Here is a 14,246-nt window from a genome sequence, read left to right as displayed (position 1 = left end):
TTGTTCCTGAAAACCTGTAAAAAGTATTACATCTAGTCTGCTTATTTAACGTGGTGATGCATACGTGGCATAACCACAGTGGGAGTAACGTAACTTTACGTATAGCCAAACCTACGAATAATTGTATTATTTTATGTAATTATGTATGGATATAACGTTAAAACAATAAAAACCTTACTAAAAATTGTTTTACTTACATGTTGCAACGATGCTGTTTTCTTCTAAAATGTACAAGCAAACTTTAGTTGGCTTTACATAACCCACCTTGGAAATGCTTTTTGTTATATCAATTTTGTATTTATTTTATGGTCTAACACTTATTTTAACCTGTCTTCACAAACGACCTTGCAACGAGATAGTCTGTAAATGGACGCTGCGAACTTGACAGTAGTTGTTTTACAGTAGCTTGAATAACACACAACATAACCGACAATAAATTCAAAAAATGATACAAATATGTTTTAATTCGTAACACATAGATGAATTATAACTTACCAATGCACAGAATGGTAATGTCGCAGTAAGGGGACAATGGAGGATGGAAAGGTCTGGAAAGCGAAAGGGATGAGAGTGGTACTGTTTATCTGTACGTAGCGGGTTGCCAGTTTTGTGGTTTATCCTCCATGTGAAGTGGGTAATAGTGGAAGAAAAATCCCCGAGTACATTTATAATGACACGTAACAGTTATGTGTTCAAAATATACTTAGGACAAAGTGAATCAGTTTATGCGCAACATTTAATCAACGTAAAGGTAGTTGTTCAGCAGATAAATGGCAAGTATGAGTGCCATGACGTAATCAATTAGATATCTACTGAAAAGGTTAACTATGCATAGTTCTTTTTCATACTTTAACTACAATTTGCCGATCCGAACTTTCACTTAAGTAACATTTTCAATGCAATATTTTCACTTGTAATGGAATATGTTTGCATTGTGGTATTGTTACGTTTATATTAGTACATCATTTACAATTCTTCTTCCCACACTAATATTATTTTGCATATTCCTCTCAATAGATGTAACCAGGTGTTTGGCAAACTGTCCCAAAGTGCACGTGTTTCCGCTGCCTCGCTAACTGCAAACGCGTTTTTTACATACCTGGCAACCCCTGAACCGGTCAAACTAAACGACACACACTCAAAATCAATGGCGGACGAAGTTGAGCAGGTTGGTGCAGCCTCGTCGATTAATGCTGTTTTTCTCTCACACAGCGTGTATATAATTATCCAAAAAGAACGCTCTAAGATGTGTTTACTTTGTTTCTTCTTTCAGGGGTGTTATAGTATCACTTCGTTTGTTCCCCTCCTCTAACAGCGCGGAGAGGCCTGTCAAACAAGCTAGCTAAATTAGCCCTGTTAGCACATCACGTTTATTCTAACTTCAAAAATGACAACGTGTTTCACTGTTGGTGCTGTTTAGTTTGAACATCAGAGCTAACATTGATAATTACATCATATGACAAGGCTATTCGTTTTTCTTGTGTGTTCCTTGTGTTGGAGAACAGCAGGATACTAGTGTTGCGTTACACCCAAAGCATACACTAGTTTAAACGTGTCTGACTTGTTTTTTTTGTGCTTTTAACCGGACACACATGTAACTAAGTGGTTTAGCATATGGTGGGGTTTTCAGCCAATACATACACTTACTTTTGTTAACTTTTCTCCACAGCTACATCTCTTTTCAATATGTCTTCCAAGTGTTACGTTTATATTAGTTAGGTCTGATATACCTCCCCTTGATTTTGGATGCATAGTGTTTCATAGTAAAGTCACTGAAATGCCTAGATTTCTTTACTTTGTTTTGTATAATTTTGATGTTCAAAACTTGTGTGCACCTTGCTTTTTGTGAATGTTTATAGTAAGAAACTGTAACACAAATTTTTCTCAGTCATCATCACATATCTTCTGCAGCCTCTCCACTAACAGTTTCTGCACTTTATTATTATTTGACTTTAACTTTAACTATATATTTATTTGTTGTTCCTTTATTTTATCTTCACTATATCTGTAAAGCATCTTTGAGCCTGTAAAAGCGCAAACAAATTAAATCTATTATTATTATTATGATGATCATATTGTAAATCTAAGCAGCTGAAGGGAAATAGTTATCTGTTGCTAGCCTATTTGAAAAACACCCTGAAGACATTTTATACAACTATTACAAGGCCTGTCACGATAATTAATTTTGTTGGACAATACATTTTCCCGGAAATTATTGCGATAAACGATAATATTGTCAGCACTGTTGTAAGACCATTTTAGACCACTGACATCATGATAATAATAATTCAAGTACATCCTTTCAAACAGAACTTTTTATTCAACATTGCAAATTGAATGTGAAATAATATTCAAATATATATAATAAATAAAACAAATATATTTAATTATAACAAATGGTATTTTTAGGTATTAGGTTTTGCAACCACTTCCATTTAATAATAATACATTACATTTATAAAGCGCTTTTCCTGGTGCTTAAAGCGCACAAATTAATTTAACTTCAAAATCCCCTCGAGTAAGTCACACGTTGTCTCCTGCTTGTCTCTATATTATTAATTTGGCTGCTACACTGTTGCACACCGAGTGTCCTGACCTGGCTGTGTGTGAGCCCCACCCCTCACAGTGCGCTGGGCTAAAATGCTGGTTACATCTTATCCTTATAAATGGCAATTTATCGAGCTCAGAAAAGTTATCGAGTCCATTTTTATTTATCGTACGATAAGTACATTTATTGATTATCGCGACAGGCCTAACTCTTACCTCTGTTTTGAAAAGTATTTCCCAAATCTCAAATCCCTGCTCCAACCACAAGGATTAATTGCAATAAAAAGTATGCCTAGTTGACACTCCTATTTCCAAATACGTAAAAAATGGTAGTTAGAAATTACACACCATTCCTTGTTTTTACAGGCAATGATTGTTAATATTGTTACTTTACCATCATTTGTAATTTTTCCTATATTTGTGATTTTATATTTCTTTCAAGAAATAATTGAAGTTTCAGGAGAATTTGGGAAAACCTCTAAATACAGTCCTGATGGCTTTTACTCCTGTGCTTTTCAAAGACAGAAAAGAATAACTGATTCTCCGCACATTTTTCCCCAATTAATGAACATTTGGTAGCTTAAACTACCTTATGGAAGTAGCCATCCTCCGAACTGGCATTTATTTCTGAAGTTGTTGAAATCTATATTTGTAAAATGTGTAATTAATATCCTTATTTGTGTGCTGCAGCCCCCGTCTACCAACACGGTAGAGGAGCCTCTGGATCTGATCAGACTCAGTCTAGATGAGAGGATCTACGTGAAGATGAGGAATGACCGGGAGCTCCGCGGTCGACTGCATGTAAGATACACACCCAGTATCTGCTTAAAAAAACACTGAAGTGTGTGTGTTGTGGGATTCTACGTTTTATTGTCGCAGGTCTGATATTTGTCTCTCACTTCATGCTTGTTGATGTTGGTTTTTCCCAGGCCTACGATCAGCACCTGAACATGATCCTTGGAGATGTGGAGGAGACGGTGACGACGGTGGAGATCGACGAGGAGACCTATGAAGAACTATACAAGGTACAGCTTTGAATTCTCCTTGTTACAGCCTCATGTCTTCTTACTGAACAACTTGTGTTGGTCTTGGTTTCTAAAACTGTCTGCATGTACTGGGCCTTACTGAAGCACTAGAACAATGCTGCTGTTATACTTTATTTCAGCAGGAACATTCAACATCAATAGAAGCATTTCAAATGCTTATTCATATTTGGCACACAATATTAACAATGTTTTATCACACTTTATTGACATTTTAAGATGGAATCTAATATTCTAGATTTTCCCTCCTCGAGATTGTGAAGAATAGTATTTGCACTTTCAGTGGTTTTATATAAAATGATGTTCATAGTTAAACTTTTGCTGTTAAGAGTGATGAGAGATGGCCAGCAATCTGTATCTGTGGCCAACATACAGTTCCATAATACTGCAGGAAGATTGATTTAAAGTTATTTAAATACTTTTCCTTTTATTCATGTTTTTATTTCTTTTCGTAAAGTGTAAAAATGAAATATTAATTCTGAATATCACAGTTTAAAAGGGTTTGAGTGCCGGACGCTTTGAGGAAATAATACTAATAATTAACAGAACAATATAAAGATAAACAATTTTTCTGTGTCTTTTTTTTTTTTAGTCAACCAAGAGGAACATCCCCATGCTGTTTGTCAGAGGAGACGGTGTTGTCCTTGTGGCACCGCCCCTCAGGGTGGGCTAACCCCAACCACTTCCTGTTTGTGAGGGAGTGTTTGTGGCAGCTGGGAAGCTTCTAACTTTAGGAGGCTGAAACATGGCTGCGTTCAAACACATCCAGCCCCCTTAGGTCAGACTCTACTGTCAAACCCCACACACTCATTCAGATACTACCACAAACTCTCTACTTTATTCTGTGGGGTTGCAAGAATTGAAAGCACTTTTTGACAAAGAAAGAAAGATGACTTTTGGTTTTGGAGAAAGAGGGCTTACTTCTGAGGTTTTATTTGGGCAAATTATTATTAAATAGATTTTGTGTCATTTCAGGCAATCGTTTCCTGATATCCTCAGGATATTTTTATTTGATTTTGCTCTGTACACCAAATGTTAAATACACACCCATTTAGTGAAGCCAGAAAATAATATCATAATTTCTAATTATTAAAAACATGTTTTGAAAAAATAGTTGTTTTTTTTGTTTGGGCAAATTATTATGGGATTATAGAATATTTCAGGCCACAATTTTTGTTCTTATTCTCAGGATATTTCATTTGATTTTAAATTCATAAATCCACACAGTTTTAGTTAAGCCAGAAAAACAAATGTTACTTTAATCACCTTAATTAAGGGTTGTTGTTCACCTTTACAAGTCTCTACAAGTGCCATATTAAGTTGCAAACATCTTATCATGGTTTTTGGAAACTAAACTGCCTCACGTGTGTGTTAACTGTTGTGTTTGTCGAGTGTATTTCAAGTATTACCAGACAGCAGACTGAGCAGAGGGGTTTTATGTAACTGTTGACCTTTCTCAAGTGAAACTTTTAGTTCTAAGCAGAAGACTTGTGCAGTTACCCCAAATCCATCATCTGTGAATATTTGGAAGCTTGAGTTCCTCTTGGACGGTTTTATTTTATGTTTTTTTATATATATTTTTGTAGTGTTTGTTGGACTTGAGAGTTCATCATTTTCAGATATGTAAACATTTGTTTTCATTTGGTTTTGGTAACTTGAATAAAAAAGGTAATTTGCAAAAAATAAATCTCTTTCAAGTTTTGTATGAAATGTATTACCAGTTCGGAAAATGTAACCAGAGCAGCGTTGAGACATGCCCGGTGGAATCTATCGCTTTTCCAACACAATTTAGATTCAACCCATGGATGTATAAAGACAAGAGCATAAAATTATATAAAAAATAAATACCACGCCCACTTCTGCATTAGCGTAGCTCTGCACGACTGCGTCATGGATGTAGAAAGAGAACGTAAAATAATATTTAAAAAATGTATATAAATAACAAAGATATCTCTCTTTTCTTGATCGCCCTCTCACGGAGAACACTTCACTGTCCCGCTTCATTGTAGGATTTATGCAATGTCTCTACCACTTTAGTTTGACCATCTCTGTTATTAAGTTATGGAATACTGAATAAATAAGTCATTAGATTCCTTACCTTCCTGCGCTCATAAAGAATGATATGAATAATGCGTATTGAACTGGTTTAATTAATTAGTGAGTTTATTTAAGGTAATTGGTTAGAAGCCCTATTTTATCAGAATGTCTGCACAGCAGTTACAATGGTCAAACTACATTAAAACAGGATTGTCCCCACTGTTTCTTTAATAGTTACTTATGGCGCGTTTCCACTGCAGGCCTCGCTCGGTTTGGTCAGGCCTTATTAGGCGCGGCTCACTTTAATGCTGCGCTTCCATTACAGTTTAGGAACTGGGGTAGTTACTATAGTAACGCAGTGTAGGTGGAGCCGTGACGTTATCTTAAATGAGAGCCCCAGAAAAACAACACAGCCGTTAGCTCTTAGCACTCAGAGCTCACAGCTCCTCATATCTGTTCAGAAACTAGACAAAAGTTAAACAAGTACAAACCACAGACTGCCTGTATCATGGCGAATACAGTCGCTGCTTTATTTATGTCTGTTTAGGCCGTTGTTGTGAGTGGGGACAGTCGGAGCATATATAACGTTATCTTAGCCAAGCTCCATTTAGAAAACACGCATTTTAAAAGGGTTTTTCGTCTGCCATCTGTCTGCAGACTTGTCAAAGCATTACGGCCCGTCCACACAGCGGCGTGCGTTGGCGCTTGCCGGCGGGCGTGTCTGAAACTCGACCAACAACCAATCACATGAATCTCCCGCCCCTGACACACAAGCAGTAGTTTGATTGGCTAGGGCTTGTACTGGCATATGCTTCGATTGACGCTTCTTCCGACGCGTCAAAAGTTGAACATTGCTCAACTTTTGCAGCGAGCCACGCCAGCAACGCTCCGCGTCGCTTCCCACGATGCAGTTCGGCTAAAAGTGACGTCACCCCATTCAAAGTCAATGGGCAGAAGCGTTGGAAGCTTCAACGCACGCCGCTGTGTGGACGGGCCGTTAATTCATGGTTTTTACTAACCGATATCAGTATGTTGTTACTTCGGCATCATTTTGAAACGTGTATTACAATTAAATCACGGTAAAATATGTTCATCTTGTTGTAGTTGTACCCCCCTTGCCAGCGATTCTCTCTAGTTTAGCATACTCAGCCCGACTCAGCCTGGTTGTTCCTGGCCCTAGAACCACGATTTTATGGGGCCAGAAAAACTGTGAATTAGGACCCGCTAGCCGGTACTAGGCCAAGTGGAAACGCAACCAAAAACGGGCCCCGCACGCTTAAAGCGAGCTACCCGCTGCAGTGGAAACGCGCCATTACATTAGATATTTTAATGAGATATGGACCGCAAAACAAAAAATGTGCCTGAATGACGAATGTAGCAGTTGGACATAAAAGTCAACTGAGTGTCACTTGCAATGGCAGTGTTGTGTTTTTATTTTATCAACCTTTTACTTTAACAACAAGTTAGAATTTTCAAATTCAAATGTGTTTTTTTTCGAGGGCGGGCGTGCGTGCCCTTTTTCCAGTTTAGAGCAATAGCCCCTCCAAATGTCTGTGCACGTCCCTGCTCCCATGTTTTGTTTTAGCAAAGTTTTCTCGTTAAGAACTGTGTGATCGCTGTGGACAACATTAGTGTTGGCAAGGACAAGGTGCACAAAAAACTAGTTGCTAAAACAAAACACGGGAGTGTACCTTGTTAGCTAATGCTAGCTAGCTGACATTAACGTTACACATTATTCTAGTTTAACACTCACCGAAACCTTGGACAGCCGGTCCCGCTTGAGCGGTTTCACACAAAAATAACTATTACTTCATAGTTTTACGACAAACTGTGACTTTTTGGACGTGTAAATAATTGTTTAAGATTGACAAACATGATATGTGTAATTCATGGCACAATTCAAACGGGATCTAAAGATAACTTTTCTCTCCCCATTGACTTCAATACATAATCTTTCTGAAATAAGGTCCCATGGAGTTCCACCGGAAAGGGAGGGACTTCGGCTCTCTATAACGGCCCCTACACACGGCGGCGTGCGTTGTCGCTTGCCGGCGGGGGGGGCTGAAACTCGACCAACAACCAATCACATGAATCTCCCGCCCCAGACACACAAGCACGTGGTTTGATTGGCTAGAGCTTGTACTGGCATATGATTCGATTGGCTGACACCTCCATCGAGGCGTCAAAAGTAGAACATGTGTAGGGGCCGTAAGCCTCTCGGTCAAAAAATAAAACAATATATTTAACCCTCCGGTATCACTGTGGACGTTTTTGTCCATATGGGTAATTTTTCACTTTTCATTTTGCAATAACTTTGGTTCTGTTGGTGCAAATGGCCTGATTTTTTGTAACACGGCTATTTTCTTGATCTATTTTGGAATTTTCAATTTTTCAAATCGGTCTGTGAATTGACATTACATTGCATTTAGCTGACGCTTTTATCCAAAGCGACTTACAATAAGTACATTCGACCAGGAAGACACAACCTTGAGGAAAACAGAATCATATAAGAACATCAGGTTTCAAAGAGCCAATCGTTTCAAGTGCTGCTCAACTGGCTAAGCCAGTCCTTTATTAGTATATAAGTGCTCTGTTAGCAGTTCTTTGTTAGTCATTCTATCGCTCGAAGTGGAGTCGAAAGAGATGAGTTTTCAGTCTGCGCCGGAAGGTGTGTAAGCTTTCTGCGGTCCTGATTTCAATGGGGAGCTCATTCCACCATTTTGGAGCCAGGATAGCAAACCCACGTGTTTTTGCTGATGGGAACTTGGGTCCCCCTCGCAGCGAGGGTGCAGCGAGCCGTTTGGCTGATGCAGAACGTAGAGCACGTGCTGGGGTGTACGGTTTAACCATGTCCTGGATGTAGGAAGGGCCAGATCCATTCGCAGCATGGTACGCAAGTACCAGTGTCTTGAAGTGGATTCTAGCAGTTACCGGAAGCCAGTGGAGGGAGCGGAGGAGCGGCGTGGTGTGGGAAAATTTTGGAAGGTTGAAGACCAGACGAGCCGCTGCATTCTGGATGAGCTGCAGAGGTCGGATGGCACATGCAGGTAGACCAGCCAGGAGGGAGTTGCAGTAGTCTAGGCGTGAGGTGACGAGAGCCTGGACCAGAACCTGCGTCGATTTCTGGGTCAGCTGTGGGCGTATCTTCCTGATGTTGAAAAGCGTGTATCTGCAGCAGCGGGTTGTAGCAGCGATGTTTGCAGTAAACGACAGTTTACTAGTTAGGTCAAGAGAGGGACAATCTTTTCCCGGAAGGAAAAGCACTTCAGTTTTGTCAAGATTGAGCTTGAGATGATGAGCGGACATCCACTGAGAGATGTCAGCTAAACAAGCAGAGATGCGTGCGACGACCTGGGTCTCTGAGCGGGGAAAGGACAGAATTAATTGGGTGTCGTCAGCGTAGCAGTGGTATGAAAAACCATGCGGGCTAATGACAGATCCGAGCGAGTTTGTGTACAGGGAGAAGAGGAGAGGACCAAGAACAGAGCCCTGAGGGACCCCTGTAGTTAATTGACAAGGGTCGGACTCAGACCCTCTCCAAGTAACCCTGTAGGTGCGGTCTTTGAGGTATGAGGTGAGGAGGGAAAGTGCAGAGCCTGAAACTCCAAGTTCTTGGAGGGTGCGAAGGAGGATCTGATGGTTCACCGTGTCGAATGCAGCAGACAGGTCCAACAGGATGAGGACAGAGGAGAGGGAGGCTGCTTTAGCAGTGTGCAGTTCCTCAGTGACAGCAATGAGAGCAGTTTCTGTGGAGTGACCTGCCTTGAAACCAGACTGGTGCGGATCCAGAAGGTTGTTCTGATGGAAATAACGGGAGAGTTGTTTAAAGACAGCGCGTTCAAGTGTTTTAGACAGGAACGGGAGGAGAGAGACAGGCCTGTAGTTTATAACATCAGACGGGTTGAGAGTGGGTTTCTTCAGGAGAGGGTTTACTCTCGCCTCCTTGAGACTGTTTGGAAAGTGACCAGAAGTTAGAGAAGTGTTGATGAAATGGGTGAGAAACGGTAGAATATCAGGAGCGATAGTCTGAAGGAGGTTTGAAGGGATAGGGTCCAGAGGACAGGTGGTGGGGCGGGCAGAGGTAATGAGGGTAAGAACCTCACTTGGAGAGAGAGGGGAAAAGGAGGTTAGTGTGCCGGTTGAAGGTGGCTCAGGTGATCCGGCGGTGAGTAGGGGTGAGTCAGAAAAAGAAGAGCGAATGTCGTAAACCTTTTTTCAAAGTGGTTAACAAAGTCGCTTGACAGAAGGGAGGAGGGGGAAGGGGCTTTGGGGGGGTCCAAGAGGGTGGAGAAGATGGAAAATAGTTTTTTAGGATTGGAATAGGAAGATTGGATCTTATCTTGAAAGAAAGTGCTTTTTGTCTGAGAGATGGAAGCAGAGAAAGAGGAGAGGAGAGCCTGATAGGTTAGGAGGTCGTCACGGTGTTTGGATTTCCACCATTTCCGCTCTGCTGCCCTAAGGACGGTTCTATTAGCACGCAGTGCGTCATTTAGCCAGGGAGCAGGAGGGGACTGACGAGCCTGCCGAGATGTGAGAGGACAGAGAGAGTCCAGAGAGGATGAGAGAGTAGAGAGGAGAGTTTCTGCAGCAGAGTTTGGAGGCAGGAGTTGGAACGAGTCAGAGGAAGGGAGGGCTGAGAGCACCGAGGAGGCAAAGGTAGAGGGGGAGAGGGAACGGAGGTTACGGCGGACAAGTGCAGGATGAGAAGAGATTAGTTTGTTATGTTTGGAAAGGGGTAAAGAGAATGAAATGAAGAAGTGATCGGAGGTGTGGAGCGGGTTTACAGAGAGGTTAGAAGTAGTGCAGTTCCTTGAGAATATGAGATCAAGGACATTGCCAGCTTTATGAGTCGGTGGGGACGGAGACAGTGAGAAAGCAAAGGTGGTTAACAGAGATGTTAGTTCGTCTATCTTCCCCGTCTGGAGGTTGAAGTCTCCGAGAAGTACAGCGGGAGGGCCAGTTTCAGGGATGTGTGAGAGGAGATGATCTAATTCATCCAAGAAGTCCCCCAAGGCTCCTGGTGGACGGTAGAGAACAACAATGGTCAGTTGTATAGGATGGGTCACAGTGACGGCATGGAATTCAAAGGTGGAAGGAGTGAAGTTAGGTAGCTTGAAGAGGGAAAAGCTCCATTTGGGAGAGAGCAGGAGACCAGTGCCACCTCCTCTACCAGTGGGTCTGGGTGTATGGGAGAAGGAATATGCTGTGGAGAGAGCTGCTGGGGTGGATGTGTTGGATGGAGTAATCCACGTCTCAGTGAGAGCAAGGAAATCCAGAGACTGCAGGGAGGCGTAGCCAGAGATGAAGTCAGCCTTAGGAACAGCTGACTGGCAGTTCCACAGGCCGCCTGAAACTAGGTGCTGGATCTCAGTGGAGCATGTGGGATAGACGAGAGCGGGCCGGTTATAGCGATTAGGAGATACACGGGGCCAGTGATAATTGCGAGAAGACACATGAACAGGAATGGAGAAAATACACATGATTATAGCATGAGGGGCTAGAAAGCTAAACAAAAGAAAAATAAGAATAAGACACCAGTGATACTTAGCTCAAATTAGAGTAGGATTTGCCTCCTATTTGCCACCCTCGTGACTCCCGCAGGACTACGCAAATTAGTCATTCGAAACAAAAATGTCCACAGCAAAAGACTTTGATAAAAATATTATATTAAAAGGTTTTTTTCACAACTTTTTTAGGTTCAATCTTTAAAGCCCTAATAGAAAATAACAAATGTAATCATTTTCAGGATTTTAACCCTTTAAATGCCATTTTGAATACATGAAACCGCTGTTTTTTTTCATGATGAAAATTTTCCAAAAAATACATATCTGGGGACTGGCTCTTTTTTTTTTATAACAGTCTTGGATATGTCAAAGATTAGCAACAAAATTAATTTGTTTGCATTATTACTTTTTGCACAAAATCAGATTTAACAAAAAAGTCACACATTAGTCATTCGGGACAAACATTTCCACTTCCAAAAACTGCTCTAAAATGACAACAGATTAATATTTTTAAAAACTTTTTAGGGTTAAATCTTTCAATCAACTTCAGTCCTGATCAAAAATACCAAATGTCAAATTATGTTCAGGATTTTAACCCTTGAACTGCCAGTTTGAAAACATGAATTTGCGTTTTCTATGAAAAACATGTACAAAAAGGCAATTATTTTCCATATAATGAATGTTGGGGTGGTTGGCTTTTTTTTTATCACAGTCTTGGATATGTCAAAGATTAGCAACAACATTTATTTTGGTGGATTAGTTTTTGCACAGAATCAGATTAAACAAAAAAGTCACACATTAGCCACTCGCAGACAAAAATGTCCCATCCACTCCCATTATAACCACATATTTTGATCTCACTGCCATACCGGTATAAAATTGTGCATTTTGTAATGTCAGAGTTTTATATTGGAGTAGAATAGTTCAATTTGTCCTTTTTACTGTATATGACCAGATGTGACATTTTACCATTGAATTACATGCTTGTCATTTCTTGGTTTCTTTGCCTGTTGTATAATTGGGCCCTGCCAGCCATTGGAATACATGTATGCAACTAATATCATGTAGGTGTGTTGATATGGATGTGGAAGAGTGGTATCAGCTGAGAAATGTGTGTGTCTGTATGTACAGTGTGTGTGTACAGACAACAATATACAGTATATTTGGTTTACAGTCCACACATCCACCCCCCCTCGAATAAGATAAAACATGCGAGTTCATGGCTACTGTAAAAAATGTTGTTGTTGCTCTGTGTTGCGTTGTTAATGAGTGAAACACACCGGAGTTGAAGATCTGTGGGGTTTATTCTCCCAAAAATATAATTTACAATTTAGGCATTTAGCAGACGCCTTATTCCAAAGTGACTTACAATGACTGATTACAGGGACATTCTCCCTGGAGTAACCAAGGGCTAACGGCCCGTCCACACAGCGGCGTGCGCTGACGCTTGCCGGCGGGCGTGTCTGAAACTCGACCAACAACCAATCACAATCTCCCGCCCCTGACACACAAGCAGCGGTTTGATTGTCTAGAGCTTGTACTGGCATATGATTCGATTGGCTGACGCTTCTGCCGAGGCGTCAAAAGTTGAACATTGCTCAACTTTTGCAGCGAGCCACGCCAGCTACGCTCCACGTCGCTTCCCACGATGCATTTCGGCTAAAAGTGACGTCACCCCATTCAAAGTGAATGGTGAAGCGTCAACGCACGCCGCTGTGTGGACGGGCTGTTAGTGCCTTACTCAAGGGCACACTAGTAGTGGTGTTCCAGGCAGGATTTGAACTCGCAACCTTCCGATCATCAGCCCATCCATTAGACCACCAAAAAAAAAAGATAATCATTTTTTATTTTTATTTTATGAGATCCATTTGTGGAGGATGGTATTTAATTGTGGCGGCCCGCCCACTGAACTTAGCGGGAGTGTTTTACGTGTTCGGTGTAATGACGTAAAACGGCCTGGACAACTTCTGTTACGTCCTATTCAGCCACTTGTTAACAACCATCGTTTTTCAGACACGTAAACTCTTCAAAAATCACCTGCTGATATATTTAATGTCGTAGAACAAAACGTGATCTGTCTCTTCAATTTGTGTCAAACACAGACCTTATTTGGAGCTATTTTCCAAAACCCTATGGAGAAATTGCATTGCTTTTTATCGAAGGAACCGGACGTGGTAAAAATGCTAACTTACTTCCGGGTTTTAGGACGCGTCACTGCGGTTCTCTATACACCGTATTACATTTTTTTCTTAATTTACATTATTTAATTTCATATTCTGTTCTTGTAAATATCATATTCTATTATATTAAATGTATATAAACTTTTTGCACTACTTTTTATTTTGTATTCTATTATATATGTTGCAATTGGAGGAGCTCAGGTCAGGAGAATTTCATTGACATTTCTACACTGTAGCTGCTGAGCATATGCAAATAAAACACTTTTTTCAGTGGAAAATCCTAAATTGTAGGATAGTTTGGCGATAATAATGCTTTATGATTATATTTCTAGTGAGAAGTGTATATTTTACTTTCAGAATGTACCTCCAGTGGATGTGTAGGATCTGGTATATGCAGGAATCCTGAAGTGAAATGTAATACCTTATTTATAATGTTGTTACATTTTATACATTTTTCTTCTCTATTATTCGTTTGGGTGATCGAGGTGACATGATGACAATGCATTTCATATACTAACTAGAACATTCAGAGAAATATTGACTGTGTGACTGAAACTTGGGTGTGCGTCCCGATGCTAACATTACCCCCGCTGAGTAAGTATTAATAGCATTAGTTGTATTGTTAAGGTACAACAGAGAATATCCATTCATTTTAGCTCACTTTCTTTTTTTTTTCAAAATCTTTTTATTGGATTTTTGACAGACATCACAATGGCAATATAGTAGGTACACATGCAGAGATGTTCACAAGTCTTTTTTTGCAAGTCAAGTCTCAAGTCTTTGGTCACGAGTCCAAGTCTCAAGTCTTTGTGGGGTGAGACTTGATCAAGTCTCAAGTCTTTGGTCACGAGTCCAAGTCAAGTCTCAAGTCTCTAAAAAAATAAAAGTCTCATGTCTCTTCTGGTTGTAATAAGCCTTCTATTGTCTGCTGCTAT

At 40.5% G+C, this 14,246-nt stretch overlaps 1 protein-coding gene across 1 annotated transcript; it reads left to right on the top strand.

Moving 5' to 3' along the window:
* Positions 1–1,059: 1,059 nt before the first annotated feature.
* Positions 1,060–5,271, top strand: lsm3 (LSM3 homolog, U6 small nuclear RNA and mRNA degradation associated). Its single transcript, XM_034082707.2, has 4 exons — positions 1,060–1,168; positions 3,238–3,348; positions 3,477–3,572; positions 4,183–5,271. The coding sequence occupies exons 1-4, from the start codon at positions 1,148–1,150 to the stop codon at positions 4,261–4,263; spliced, it is 309 nt and encodes a 102-aa protein (XP_033938598.1). The 5' UTR covers positions 1,060–1,147; the 3' UTR covers positions 4,264–5,271.
* Positions 5,272–14,246: the final 8,975 nt, after the last annotated feature.

This window comes from Pseudochaenichthys georgianus, chromosome 5 (assembly GCF_902827115.2).
Source record: "Pseudochaenichthys georgianus chromosome 5, fPseGeo1.2, whole genome shotgun sequence".
Taxonomy (NCBI): domain Eukaryota; kingdom Metazoa; phylum Chordata; class Actinopteri; order Perciformes; family Channichthyidae; genus Pseudochaenichthys; species Pseudochaenichthys georgianus.
Note: the sequence above shows the minus strand (reverse complement) of the source record. Positions and strands in the feature narration are given on the sequence as shown.